Raw genomic sequence first — 15,177 nt, 5'->3', positions numbered from 1 at the left:
CTGCTAAAGGTAAGCAAGTTTTTTTTATCGTAATCTCTGGCAGCTCAACACCTAGAGTACATAGGGAAGTACAGACAGACGTGTATCGTGCAAAAGGGCAGAATAATAATCTATATAACTTTGTCAAGACTAGCCGAAGAGTTCAATAGTTTTGTTAAGTATTGTTGCTATAGCTGTACTGCACGACTCAAGGTGGGTTCCTAAGTATCATCTGCAAAAAAACAAACAAAAAAACAGCTAAATTTTTGGGCACACGTCCAGCTGCCTTTTTACTGCTGCCCTAAGAGAATTGCTGACTCAAAAGAATGACTGAAATAAGCTTGTGAAATCATCCCGGCCCTGCGGTACTTCTTCAAAAGATTGACAATTTTCCTCTAGGGATGTACCCTTGGAGAGCATTCAATGGGCATCTAAAAATGCATACGATAGCTTTGTTCTACTTTATACGGTTTCGTGAATTAAAAAAAAAGGGGGGGGGAAATACTCAAAATCAAATGATATAAAGATCATTTGTTTGAGCCTAAGTTACTCGCGCATGCCTTGCATCTCATTGAGCAAAAGGCTTAATGGCAAGCATAGGTACTTAAACTCAGCTGCCTCCTTTGAAGTCAAAACTGGCTAGCACTACGGTCAAATGTCATTAAGCCGATCTCAGTTTATGCAAGTGGTTTATTACACAGCTGGAGCTCCTACTGTCCCTTGCAGCCAAGCCATGATATGAACGAGAAACAAAAAAAATTCCCTAACTATATGATGCCAAGGTGTATCCAGACATTCCTAATAAAGTAGAGGCTTTGCATGCCTTGCTAATCTCTGTCCAGTAGCCTAAATCTCATACTGGTAGTTCTTGACTTATAGCTGGTCACTTAACAAGCATTCAGAGTTAAGATTGATCTTGAAAAAGGTTTCTTAACAATCCATCCTCCAAGTTATGATTGCTGCAGCTTCTCCCCCCCCCCCCCCGGTCACGTGATTGTATTTTGAGTGCTTGGCAACTGGTTCAGATTTACAACCAGTTGCAACATCTCCAGGTCATGTGATTGCATTTTTCTATTTTCTACCCCCCCAAAAAAAAGTTCAGTTGGACGAGCTGGGTTTACAACCATTTGATTTGCTTAATGGCCAGCTACTCATTTAGCGACCATTATAAAAATGGTTGTAAAATCGAGACCAGTCACATGGTGACTTGAGTTACGACCAAACTTCCGGGCTCAACTGTGGTTGTAAGTCAAGGACTACTGGGAATAGCGCTTCTCCCATTCATTCCTTGCTTCCTCCCCTCTTGCCTAAAACCTTGTTTGCTGTTAAAAGAATCGTTGATGATTACTTTTAGTCATCTGGATTTTTTTTCACCTTGGATAACTTTAAAAACAATGTATTGGTGCGATATGTGCTAATATGCATGGCTTCTAGGAACAAATACGAAATGTGTGAGAGAACACACCTCACATTTCTCCTGGATGTCGATTCCCATTTACAGATGCCTCAAAGGAAGTTAGGCAGATAAGCATTCAGAGAATAGCCTGCTAGAGGAAGATCCTTGCCACAAAAGGATTCGGCTGCAGGACCCTAGCATTAATGGTGCAACTGCAAGGAATAATTCCATTTTAGTTTGGTTTCATTCCGTTATTGCCAAAACAAAAACCCAAACAAAACAGCCAACATCACTTAAAGAGATTTCAGTTTGCCAGAAATTCTTTTAATGACAGAATTTTAAAAAGACCAAACAGCTTACTATAAATATGGCCTATATTTATAGTTACAAATACTGTAAACTATGCCTTCTTGTATTGCACAACTAATTAATACAAGAATGACCTCAAAGTGTTTCAAGATCTCTCAATTTTTTTGAAAATTGGCCTGAATTTCCCCACTAATTTAAAATAAATTAAAAGAACATTATGAAACAACTTATTCAAAATGAAGTTTGAAATCAAAATGTAATGATATCTACAATCTAAAAGAAGCCTTTTTTAGAATTTGTCTCATGGCGTCTCTATTCTTCAAGTTGTATGTTATAACTGTACCATTCTTAGGGGCCAAACAGCACCCCCAAATATTACCAATATATGGAAGTCTGCCTTTAGCCAAAAACAATTTTGCTGTGCCTCAGATGACATCCATAAGTTATTTCAAAAGGTCCCCTTCCAAAAAAACCCCAAAAGGAAACAATTAAAACCTGAATCACAGGAAAGAAAATTCATTTATTTAATGAAAAACTAGAAGTTAATAAAAATTAGCAAATACACAGAAAATTTATACAAGAACAGCAGCAATACTATGTAGTGAGTTGGGAAGAAAAAAAAAAGCAAGGGAGAAGAGGAAGGAACAGGGGAGAAACAGCGGTCAAACCCCAGACCGCTTTGCATGGCTTGTCAGTCAAAAGAAACACAAATGAAACACAAAACGGTATCCTTTTCAAAAGTACAATTAATCTACAAAGAGGTTTAGAATTATTTTACAGCACTTTTCATAGAATCAATTCTTAATACAAAAGGATGCCCATTTTGGGTATATATATATAATATAATATATTTTTATATTCATATATATATATATATATATACACGCGCACTCATATATATATATATATATATATATATATTTTCAGTGGTTTACTGCTGACTCATTTAAATATATTAGTGTTATTACATGCAACTGTTATCTGCGCCTGAACAGTCTTCCCATTAATTTACCTTCATGTACGCTAGCCTCTCCCTCCCAATTGTTCACACCTAGCAGTCAGATGTTTACCACGGTTTCTGCGAAACTGAATGCAGCGGATTGGATTGAGGTGATTACTATTATTATTATTTTTTAGACACTGGCCCTGAAAATGTCAGATTGGGTTTTCAGCACATTGAAATTGTCACATTAATACCTAAGTTGCCATTCTCTGCAAAAAGCTGTGCGATGCTGGTGTCAAAGACTAAGCAGTCACTATTCATGATGGCCGTTGCGATTCCCTCGTGGATCGATCGCGGAGTGGCTTCCCAAGTCAATCGCCGCCTATGGCCGTTCAGCTCGAGGCGGTAAGCAAAATTTTCAGCTTGTTTCCGCGTGCCTATCAACTGTACGATTGCAAAGAACTGCTGGTGACCGTCGTATTTTTCCTGTTTCTCCAGTACTAACATGAAGTGAAAGCCAAAACAAGACTGCATCATAACCCAGTCAACAGCTCCGGGAAGATTAATGTCTGTAGCAAGGAAAACAATATCTTCTCCCTGTAGCGTTGTTATTGATTTATGTTGGTGCATGAGGTGTGGCATGACCGCATCCAGAGAGCCTTGCCACTTGCAAGAAGCCCCGGGGCACGGGCAAGAGTAAGGCCTAAATTCGCAAAGCTCTTCGTGGTCAGCTTTCTCGGTGTGCGGCAATGTTATCTCGCAGCCAGAGGAGGCGTATTTACAAGGAAACAGTACGGAGTTGGCCACTTTTTCCATCGCCAAATTCCGAATGGAGCCCAAGGGCCCTCGGCAGGTCGGACAACAGGTGAGCTTGGGGCGACAGTTGCTACAAACAAGATGGCCGCTTTGGCACTGGAGGATAGGTGGCAGCACATAGTCAAAACAGACGGGACACTCGAACAGGCTGGCCAAGTCATTGTTGGAGGCGGTGGTGCCCGTCAAGGCAGGTACCCTTTGGGACGGTGTACACTTGGAGGTACCTGTAGGAAGTGCTGTGGCAGTCTGACGACTCATTTCTGCAAGAAGCAAACAAACAAACGCAAAGTGAGCTTTTCACTAGCAACAATCATCTCACAAACTTAATTTTTTTCTGGGGAAAAGATCAAAGACAACAATGGGCTGATCCACAAAGTGCAACTATTTCTCACAGCGGCTTTCAGGTGGGGATAAAGAGAACGTAATGACCATATTATACCTCTCTGAACAACTGGTATTTTAGATTTGCACAGCCTCTGAAATGTTCCATAGTTACCCTCTATAGTGAGGTCTCAAATCTGCTCTGAAGGTCCTCTAAAAGATAGTAAGAGGTTTGGATAACAGCAACAGGTTTTACCTGAAATGGAATCACTAGATGAGCATTTTCCTCATTGTTTTTCCTTCAGCACTGCTAATAAAAATATTTAAAAAAGAGTGCTCATTTAAATACCAACTCTGATTGGAAGCTGATTTGGAACACTTTTAATTTCTCTTTTTTTAAGCAAGCCTGCATTTCAGCCCAAGTACGTATCTATGAAGTTTACAAACTGGTGAATTAAGATAGCAATGAGTAACTCAAAAATGATTTTGTATGGCAAAATGTTGGTTATGATTTGCTTGATCAAATAGGATCTGTAAATAACACCTGCCCAACCCCCAGAACTGGGATTATCAAGAAAACGTCCAGAGGTTCCACACTTATGACTGAAATCACACCCTAGATAGAACTGCAACAATATAGCCAAAACTCTTTTGTCAAAACAGTAAACAAAATATAGCAGTATTTGTAATAAAATTTTTGCTTATTTTCTGGCATCTTTTCACCCCCCCACAGAAATTATCTACTGACAGGAACTGCCCACTGCTGACAAAATAATCAAGCTCAGTCAGGATTTTCCAATATCTCCAAATTAGCTGCTTAGTTAAAAATAAAAAAAGTTTCCTGAGTAGCTACGTGCTGTTGAAGAAACCTACTTCCGGATACACTGAGAGCTTTTCCTCAAGACACCCTGGGTGATAATTAGCTATTCTGCCAGGCCTCTTGCAATGCAAAAACTGCTATCATCTTAGTGACAAACACCTAGGAGGCAAGCAATGGCATTATGGACAGGAGGAATAACAGCACCCTGAGCCAACATTTCAGCATATTATGCCTGGTAGGGATTTAAACAAAAGATGGAAAAGCAGTCTCTTCCTAAACACGTGGGACCAAAATATCAATATTTGGAAGGTGCCAGATTTCAACAACTTGACAGTTTACATTTGTTTTTCCTACCAATCAGAACATTTTCATGCAATATTTTCCCTGGCCATCTGGCTACATGTTTTGAGTGGCTGAAATGCTATTAAATACCTATACCTAAATATAGCTAACCTCATTGGGCTGGTAATAGTCTCACTGTGCAGACCAGGAAGCATCTTGCAAGCCCCCAGAAAAGTATGGCGAAAGTACTTAAATCAATTAATGGGTAGGACTCAGCAGTTAAAAGTGTTCAAATTAAAACAATGTCTCGATTTATTTGGCAGCAGGTTCCTCTGGAAAAAAAACATGGTTAAAGCAAACTACTGCCATAGTTCAGTTGTAATTAAAAAGGCAAGAGCAGCATGTACCATCGTGGGATAGCATTTCTCCTTTTTGTTAAAAGACAGGCAATGCCTCTTCTGCCTATCTTGAAAATTCCTCCAGAACTGTTTATGACCAAGAAGACATTCCTTAAATCAAATACATTATAATGAGGGAATGGTCAAACACGTATTTGGTTACCCTGTTGTGTAAAACACCCACACCCAAAAAGCTGGGCATTACACACGTTTAGCCACACTCAACCAGGCCACGTATTTCATAATAATACAATCCTGTAAAATGATTTAGAAATCACGTTTCCACACCCTTTAATCCGACGGCAAATGCTTCCAACTACTTTATCAAGTTTATCAAAGCTCAGCCCTAATTATTTAGTACTTGAAGAGATTAATCATTTGGGTCTTACTGTAAAACAATTCCCACACTATAGGAGTATTATTCTATAGTTATAGAATCCATTAAGTGTCTACTGATTCTTGAAAAATGAGGAAGGGACCCCATTCTCATACAAATTTTCTGTATCTATATTGACAGGAGCATGCTCTAGAAAAGTTTTCTAACTAGGTGCTTTGCCAATTATAATTAGTTCATTTGGATGGCCTCGTGGGACAATGTATATAAAATTGTATTTTGCATTAAACATATTAGTATAAATGTTTTACAGCAGGCGTGTCAAACTGCCGGCCCCGCAGGCTGGATGTGTCATGCCGAAACCGTGCCCACCCCATTGCCGGCAATGGGGAAAAAAGTCCCGATACGTCGCGCAACATCATGTGATGTCGTGAGTCTGACATGCCTGTTTTACAGGCTGTTTTATTGACCTTGCTTAAAATAACTTAGTAGCTTTCCATATTGCCAATCATTTGCCAGAAGAGAAAGCCCTCATGTGATGAAATCTTAATCACTTTAGATGAAAAGTGATCATCACTGTAGTCATCTAGCCAGACAGGACAAGCTTCTATTTATTCACTTAATTTCTTTCTGCCATATCTAGAACTTTCTTCACTTTTATCCTCATAATATCTTTTGAAGTACAGGTTGTGAGTTTTCATGGCTGAGTGTGGACCTGAATCAAATCCTGAGTCACAGTCCAACACCCTAACCAGTATGTTGGCTCTTTCTTTCAATTTAAACTGAACTGATTTTACTAAAAACATGTTTTGCAAACTTAAGTATCTAGCTTATTTGAAATGATATTTCGTTTCTAGAACTGCAAAACCTGGCACGTGATTAAAGTATTAAATTCTTACTTGACCTATTTAAAAACTAATTTTCCACTTCTTTAAGTGTAATTGTGCTCATGTTAGTAGCTAAGTAGTAGCTGATAGCAGAATTAGCCCCACTATTGTATGTCTCATGCTTTAGTATAAAATGTTTTTAAAGCACTTCTGTGTACAAAGCAGTACAATTCCAGGGATAGATTACTATCAAATAGTTGTATGAATACTGCATGAAAAAGATTCTGAGATTCCAATTATCTTTCCTTACTGCCTTTATCTATAGGCCAGATTTAATACATTATGTCAGTTAAAGTATTAGCACATGCAAATTACCAGTTATTAACAGCTGGAAGTATTCCCCATTTCCCCCCCCCCCCATCATTAAATCTTCAAAAATGAACTGTATCAATATCGGATGGAAATATATGCAAAAGCCTGCTGTGCTGAAACTAATCTTTATCCAGCAAGAGAATCATCCAGTGACTCACCACTTTTAAGTGTTTTGTATACTTTCTCAAAACACAAACGACAGGCAGGGTGTGGATAAATGTGGGATCCTGCCTCATTATCACAGAGCGTGTCAGAGCATGCCCAATTGTAAAACAGATCTCAAATGTTACACAATGGATGTAGATCTGTTTTCTGACCACATCAATACTTTACTTGCTAACTATACTAAAAATTGCTATTTTTCAACAGTCAGCAATTATGTGAGAATACAATCTGCTTGTTAGATTCCAAAATTCCATCTTGCACAGTGTATTTAGGGCTCCTACTCTAACAGAAAGGGGAACCTGCTCTGTTTTGGTATGAGAAAAAAAGATCAAGTCCAATTACAATTAAAATCAGATACAATTAGACAACTATGAGCCAACTCTTCTCCAAGATTTTTTAACCACATAAAAGATAATGATTTTTAATTGGTTCAATACTCAAGAATACTCAAGAAGGACCTCAAGAATTCAAATACAACTTGCCAAGTTATATCCCTTGGGATTACCTTATCAGGGCATGCCAAATTTCAAACTGATACAATTACTTAATAATGTATTGCAAACATATGACATAGTGATTCTTCACTTTCTTTGCCACATTTTAGACATATAGTGAATTTTGAGCTAAAACAAAATATTAGCCATTATTCCAGTCCCATTTAAAGCACGTTGTGATACAGTATACGGTTCTACTACTTAGTAGGGCTAATTCAACTAAATTACCATCTGCGGAAAACTTACAGGTGCTTCTCCCATTTCTTTCAAACAAACAAAACAAATGCCTGCGATTGCCAGGGCCACCACAGACTTCTACAACTCTTGAATGTGAGACGCCAAACGACACAGCTTAGAAGTGTGCTACCTTTTCTTTTGTTGCTTTTATTTCCTGGCAGACATGTATCAAGGATTCCTTTCCAAGCATACAAAAAACTGAAGGCGGATTTCCCCGTCATCAGGAGTAAAACAGCTCATTGCGTTTCTCCATAGAAACAAAAACAATCCACAACAGAGGCCCCTCCTGGAAATTCCTAGGCTTGCAGACAGCCAGCGCAAACACAATACCCAGAAGGGGACACAAATCCATGAAAGGCAGGCCGTTTCCCGAACATGGCCAGGGCGTGGAAACCCAACCTTTCTTTTCAGTAAAGTTTCCCAAGTAATCCGGAGTGTAAACCAATTGGGGAAAAAGAAGCAAAGGGTGAGAGTCACACGGAGTTGCAAATCCCGCCAGCCAGTCTCCAAGTTAGATCCACTTTGATCAGAAAAGCTTCTTAGGACGGCTCCTGCATTGTCACTTCCACCACCCAGCCTACTTGTAAAATCTCGGGTGATCTCCAGAGTCAGCGCTGGCCACGGCACACAAATCCAGACGCGGCGGCAGCAGCAGCAGCTCCTCCAGGATTCAGTCCAGTGCCTTCTGCAGCAAAGCCACTGGCTGCCCGAAGGAGCCCTGAGTCTGCTATTCTTCGGCTCCTCGTACACATCGGGGAGGGAGCCCCAGAATAGAGGCGGTGCCTCCCCTCAGCCTAGGGAAGGAAGAGGCAGGCAGGCTGGCTGGCCGGGCCAGCCAACAGGCGTATCAGCCTCACATGACCAGCTGGACTCCTGCATGCAGTCAACTAATGCAGGCATCCATCAAAGCAGAGTCTGCTTAATGCAGGAAAAGGCAGGCTCGGAAAAGGAGCCCTGGGCCCTTCTCCCCAACCACAGCCAAGCTAGAAGATGAGCTGCAGGCAAAATGCAAACTACAGCCCTGCCCTCCCGCCCTGCCCTCCGAGGACCAGACTGTCTCCAACAAGCAGCTGGCGAGTTCAATTAGTGCCCTCCTGCAAAGAGGGTTTAATATGGAACAGAAAGAGCAGCGAGGCCGGCAGACTTCTGTGAAACCAATGAGGCCGGGCTGTCGTCGTCTTCCCTATACACAGTCCCAGGCTTCCTAGAAAGGTCCAGCAGGGGACAGACTCTGTATCTGGGCTTGGCAGCAAAGCATGATCAGACCCGATTAATACTCGGAAGGGAGACCACCAGGAAATCCCAGGGTAGAGTTAAAAGTTAAAACAATGTTCTCAAAGAGGCCGTGGCAAATCTCTCGTAGGGAGGAAACTGCGTAGTTCTCTCCAGATAAGCTCAACTCACTAAATTATAATATGAACATTATTTTGGAATAAACAATCCCTTTTTATGATTAGTAAGACTATCAGTTCTCTCTATGTTGCCCACAGGCTGACAGCTACAGAAGAGTCCCTGCCATACCTGGGAATGCCAAGAATGGAACACAAGGTATTTTACACAGCCTAATGAAACTTCCCATGAAAACTGCTGTTTTAAATACTTAGTTGTATTTAAAACACACATGCAAGCCTAAAAGAAGTGAGCAATAATTTCTACTGGGACCGACCGTGCAGATGAAGACAAACAAGCCAAATCTCAGTAAATCAACTTAAATTCCAGGATTCCTCAATATAAAGGAGAGAGAGAACACCACATTCTGCAGTCAACAAAGGCAGACAAAAGGAGATGCAGATCTCTGGTCCAAGAGCCACAGATGGCCTTTGAAAGCCGTGAGTAGCTCTCTCCAAGGATACACCCAAAGGTTTAAATGCTAATGCAACATAAAGAAGTTATTAAATACATTAGAGAAATACTAGTAGCCATACTTAATTTTACTTCAGTTCATGTGAGATCAACAAAAATCTGATTTCTGTCTCGGCCCTGTCACTAACTTTTAGTATGCAGCCTTCAAAAAAAGTTTGTTCTTCTGATGCACTGAATGCCAGGAATAGCACCAGATACAACACAACTTATCTGATGACGCATGGAGCAAACAGCTGCAAATTCCTAGGCTTCCTATAGGTTTAAACCTAAAGGTATAAGCATTTGTATTAATAGTGTCTATGGATTTAGATAATTAAACCATTTTTAAACGGTTAAGTGATAGAAACTAAACCCTAACCTAACCTAAATAGCACTAGGGGACAGGGTGATAGCCTGAAAATACATTTCTGTTCGGAAGGCCATTTCAGGCTGTGTAACAATTACTATTATGTGCACTGGAGGCTCCAGAAAACCGCCTAACAGAAAGGCCATCGCATGGCAATGAGATCCTAGAAATTTCACCACTTTCAAACCTACATTCTTTTCTGTGCCAGGCCAGCTCCAAAACTGCATTCTCATTTCCTGCCTCTATCCCTGTTTTGAGGAAGCCTTGTGGGATGATGGTCACAGAGACAACATTTTCAGGGCTTATGAGGTTCCGCCTGAAGAAACACTCTTCTGTAACGTGCCCTGTAATAAATACTCTGTTGAAATATTCCAGGGAGGTTTCACGTATCAAAATGTGACAACTACTTGTTCTTTAGGAAAAATGTTACCATTGTTAAGCATTTTATCTAAAATGTATCCATTACTAAAGGTTTGGTTAGTGTGTGAATGGGACACTTTTAGAAAATATCAATGCTGTAACTTAAATTAAAAACCTGAAAAAGTATTAAAGAAAAAACAAGACGAGCCACTTTCTTGTTATCAAGAAAACTAATATAAGTCACCAGAAATCTAGTTCAACTAAAAGGGAGACATCACTTATAAAGCTGAAGTCTGAAAAGTAATGTTTGAGAGTTTTCTGGAATCTTATCGTTCTACAAATATTGCATACACTTTAGTATGTAAAGTGTTTATATACATTAAGCAAGAAACTTGGAATTAACAATGAGCCATTCAAAGGAGATAGAGATTGCACCATCCACTTACACAAGCCCAATAAATCTTTTTTTCAACTTCTCATAGAAAAGCTGTGAGGGACTTCCAGGTTCACAAGAAATATATTTTCATATTCTACCAATATTTCCTGGTGGTCTCCCATCCAGTACTAAGAAGACCAATGATGCTTCAGCCACATTTGTTACCCAAATGGGCTATAAATAAATGCATTTCAACGCTATTGAAATCTTCCTTTAAAAAGATGCTTTGGGATAGAACTGACTTTGAAATACATGTAATACATAACTTTAATGTATTACATATACAGTTTGTAAGTATTTACAAACTGTAATAACAGAACTAATCTAGCAAGCTACAAAATGTAAGAGCTAGATCACAATAAAACTTATCATATAATAGGTAAGTGTATAGACTCAAGTTGAAGAACTAGCAACAATTTCTCAAGCCCAAATTGCTTGTGGTTAGCATCCATCCCAATTTTAGGACACTTTTCCTCAAGCTGATGCTTGAGGAATAGTTGGATGTCAAACTTAATACCTAAGTGCCGGCCTCTATCAGTTTTTTTTGGGGGGGGAGGTGATGGAGCAGTTTGTATTTCAATTAACTCTAGGAAGTCTCTTGTACACTCAATTTTGCTTCAGTGTAGCATTATCTCTCTGAAATCTTGGAAAACACTGTGTTTGAAATGAACTTTCCATGATGCTCATTATCTTCTTACAAACTATAATCATCGGAAGCCTGAAAGTGATTTGTATTTGGTCTGCAGTTTATGTGCGCATCAATTTCAAAGTAAATTCAATTCGGGTTTCAATGAGGAATGGGTTTGTCTTCAAATTCCATAGTTAGAACTTGCTTGCCTCTTTTCCTTTCAGTAAGTTATTGTATCTAAAAAATAAATGACCTATCTTCATATACAATTAACATTAGAAATCAATGTATGTTGCAATGGATCGTTTTTAAATGTAAAAATAAAAAACTAATCTTAGTGCAACATGTATCTAGTAGCTTGTTTTTAAAGCCTGATCCTGAAATATTGCAGTATTCCTGCAGTGCCCTTCATCTGTCAAAATGGTTTGGCTCCATTAGGACCTCACTACTCTCACTTGTACAAGCATCAATATAAATGTTTTAATATATAGACCAGGGGTAGTCAACCTTGGCTCTTTTATGACTCGTGGACTTCAATTCCCAGAATTCCTGAGCCAGCTAAGGTAATTCTGGGAATTGAAGTCCACGAGTCATAAAAGATCCAAGGTTGACTACCCCTGATATAGACTGACAAAACAGATAAAAATTAGAAAATAACACAACAAACTCAGACAGATTACTATTATCATTTAACACCACTCCATAAATCTGCTCCAAAAGAAACATTTTAATATGATTCAAAGATTTGAGTTACAAACACAGAACAAAAAGATGTACTGAATCTTTCAAAACATAAGCACAAGTTTTGAATTGAACAAGAGTTACTTTGCTCATCAGTAGTTAAAATAGAAAGTGTGTCCATACATTCCATTGATTCCACAATAGTGAAGGATGCTGCTAACTTTAAAAGTGATGGCCAAGATCCAAATTATTCAAGTATCTTGCGCAGCCCAAGGGATAGCTGGACTTCTATTTTACACAGGCAAGTCCCCAGTCCCCTCTCTTTGACATTTAAAAAAATTGTTTTTGGAGGAGAAGAAATGGAAAGTTTTCTAGATTTCACCACCTTCAGTTTCAGCACCTGTGGCACTTGCCAAATTTTTCCCAATGGAAATTTAGTTCTGAATTGTTCCTTCTCTACAAAGATACACTTGTGCATGTTCATTAAGCAACATACAGCAGCATGTATCATAGATAGGCATGGCATCATGTAACAACAGAGATGTGAACTAAGGTGGAAAGAAAGAAAGAATGTCTCTGGAGATCTATGGTAAGACTATTAGGGATGAGGACAGCGTGCAAAGATCCACCAAAGTTTATAACCAGAGCTACAGTCCCAGGCACACTTACCTGGGAGAAAACTCTACTCAACCCAGTGGGATTTACTTCCAAATAATCAGTCTACACAGTCAAACTGAGCTTCTGACCTCACTCCACCAAAGCAAAAGCACCACTGAAAAGGACTGGGATTTACCTTGAAGCCAAAATGCAGAAATGCCATCCAGCAAATGGCAGCTATTTTTTTTATGGCCCCAGAAAAAGAGAAGCAATGAAGCTTCCCATGGTCCTTTTCCTTTTTTTCTCTTTTTCTGCCTTCAGAAATTGTCCAGAGAGGGAACTCCTGGATTGAAGATGCAGGTTTTCTAAAGTCAGGAATGAGAAGAGGAAAGTTTATCAATCCCCATCCTCCCCACTCCTGATTTCATTTCTTTTAAGATAAAAGGCGGCACAAAGAGGGAAAAAAGAAAGAAAAGAAAGTGGGAAAGGGCATCTTAGTCCTTTCTCAGCCACATGGCTACAATATTGAGAAAGGGAGAGATGAGAGAAGAGAAATGAGAACAGCTGGTGGATGGATGAAGACAGAGATAAATATATAGATATATGATGGATGGATAGATAGATAGATGGGTAGATAGACAGAAAAAGGAGAGCTGTGGATAGATAGATGGAGATGATAGATATAGACAGAAAAAGGAGAGCTGTGGATAGATGGAGATGATAGAGACAGAAAAAGAGCTGTGGTTAGATGGAGATGATAGATAGATAGATAGATAGATAGATAGATAGATAGATAGACAGAAAAAGGAGAGCTGTGGATGGATAGATAGATAGATAGATAGATAGAAAGATCGATAGATAGATAGACAGACAGACAGAAAAAGGAGAGCTGTGGATAGATGGAGATGATAGATAGATAGATAGATAGACAGACAGAAAAAGGAGAGCTGTGGATGGATAGATAGATAGAAAGATCGATAGATAGATAGACAGACAGACAGAAAAAGGAGAGCTGTGGATAGATGGAGATGATAGATAGAAAAAGAGCTGTGGATAGATGGAGATGATAGATAGACAGATAGATAGAGAAAAAGGAGAGCTGTAGATAAGATGGAGATGATAGACACACAAGCTGTGGATATATAGAGGGAGATAGATGGATAATTTAATGTAGGTAGATTAGATAGGCAGGCAGACAGTACAGAATATAGCAAAGACACACAGTTTACAGTAGAGTAAGAGAATAACAGAGTTGGAAGGCTCCTCGGAGATCTTCTAGTCCAACCCCGTTCTCTTCTAGCGATCAGACAGTAGATAGAAGTGTGTGTGTGTATGTATATTCTCACACGCCCCCCTTCACCTTCTGCTCCTCCGCCTCACAAAGACCGGCCTGTTGCAAGCCATCAAAACCAAGTTAACTACCCTCCCCGCCTCCCGGGGCTCCCTCCGTCCCATCCGCAGCGCGCGGGCCCATCTCGGCCTCCCAAAGTCTCGCCTCAGCCGCCACCTTCCCCGCCCCCTCCGCCGGCGGAGAGGCTCCTTTTGTTCGGCGGCCTGGTCCCTCCTCCGCCGCCCTCCCGCCCCGTCCGGGCTCCCCTGAGGCACGACCCCCTCCGCCGAGAGAGAGAGAGGCCGGGCGGCCCGCCTGGATCGGCCCGGGCGCCTCCGCTTCGTCAGGCCCGGTTGGCGCCGCTTCCTTCAGAGCAGGCCCGCCCGCCCGCCCGCGCCGCTAGGCCGCGGTGTGAGGGAAGCGCCGCAGTGGCGGCCCGGCTCGGTCGGTCGGGTCTGGAGGAGGCCGTGCGCGCGGCGGCCTGGCTCTTCCCTCCTCACCTGTGGGCGCTGGGCTGGGGCTGAGCCGCGGCCTGGCTCCCACCCGGAGAGTCCGCGAGGAGGATCGAGCGGGCGTCGTTGAGGGCGACGAGCAGGAGGAGGAGGAGGAGGAGGAGAAAAAAAGGAGGCGCGGGAGGGAGGCAGCAAACACACAAACAAAAAGGGAGGGAGCGAGCGAGCGAGCGAGCGAGAGGGGAGGCGGGCCGGCCGGCCGGCGCTGCGTGGCTCCTTCGAGGCTCAGGCGGGGGAACTCGTGCGCGCGGGCGCGGCGAACGAAGCGACCGAGGAAGGTTGACAAGAAAAATTAAAAACAAACAAAACAAAACAAAACAAAAAAGGCGACCGACCGAAGGCGACCTTTTCTCTCCCGAAGCGCGGCCGAGGCTAGAGAGGGCGCGCGAGGGAAGCTCTCCGGCGGCTGCGCGCGCACCCGCCTCGCGGGCACTGCTCTTCCCGAGGCTGCCGTCGCCGCCGCCGCTTTCCTCCCCCCGCCCCTTTCACCTGACGCGCAGGCGCACTCTGGCCCGGCTGAGGGAAGGAAGGAGGGAGGGAGGGAGGGAGGAGGAGACTTGGCAGGGTCGGAGTTCGCCCTTTGCGAAGAAACCTTGGTTTATTGTCCGGCAATGGTGGCTTGGTCTGCCAACCCAGCAGGAGGATGCCCAAGAAAAAAAAAGAGGTAAAAAAAATAAATATTGCACAAATTGCACAAATATATACATATATATATATATATAGCCGCTCCT

The 15,177-nt window shown here is 41.6% G+C and overlaps 1 protein-coding gene across 4 annotated transcripts; it reads right to left on the bottom strand.

Moving 5' to 3' along the window:
• Positions 1–1,236: 1,236 nt before the first annotated feature.
• Positions 1,237–14,820, bottom strand: LOC107290810 (E3 ubiquitin-protein ligase SIAH1). Of its 4 annotated transcripts, none has more exons than XM_015819733.1 (2): positions 14,782–14,820; positions 1,237–3,703 (listed from the first exon to the last, which is right to left on the bottom strand). In XM_015819733.1, exon 2 carries the CDS (start codon positions 3,699–3,701, stop codon positions 2,853–2,855), a length of 849 nt encoding a protein of 282 aa, XP_015675219.1. In that variant the 5' UTR covers positions 3,702–3,703; positions 14,782–14,820; the 3' UTR covers positions 1,237–2,852. The 4 variants fall into 4 exon arrangements, with proteins under 4 accessions (XP_015675219.1, XP_015675218.1, XP_015675217.1 ...); XM_015819732.1 differs by lacking the exon at positions 14,782–14,820 and adding an exon at positions 14,435–14,535; XM_015819731.1 differs by lacking the exon at positions 14,782–14,820 and adding an exon at positions 12,801–12,846.
• Positions 14,821–15,177: the final 357 nt, after the last annotated feature.

This window comes from Protobothrops mucrosquamatus, unplaced genomic scaffold (genome assembly GCF_001527695.2).
Source record: "Protobothrops mucrosquamatus isolate PMUCROS unplaced genomic scaffold, P.Mucros_1.0 scaffold971, whole genome shotgun sequence".
NCBI lineage: Eukaryota > Metazoa > Chordata > Lepidosauria > Squamata > Viperidae > Protobothrops > Protobothrops mucrosquamatus.
Note: the sequence above shows the minus strand (reverse complement) of the source record. Positions and strands in the feature narration are given on the sequence as shown.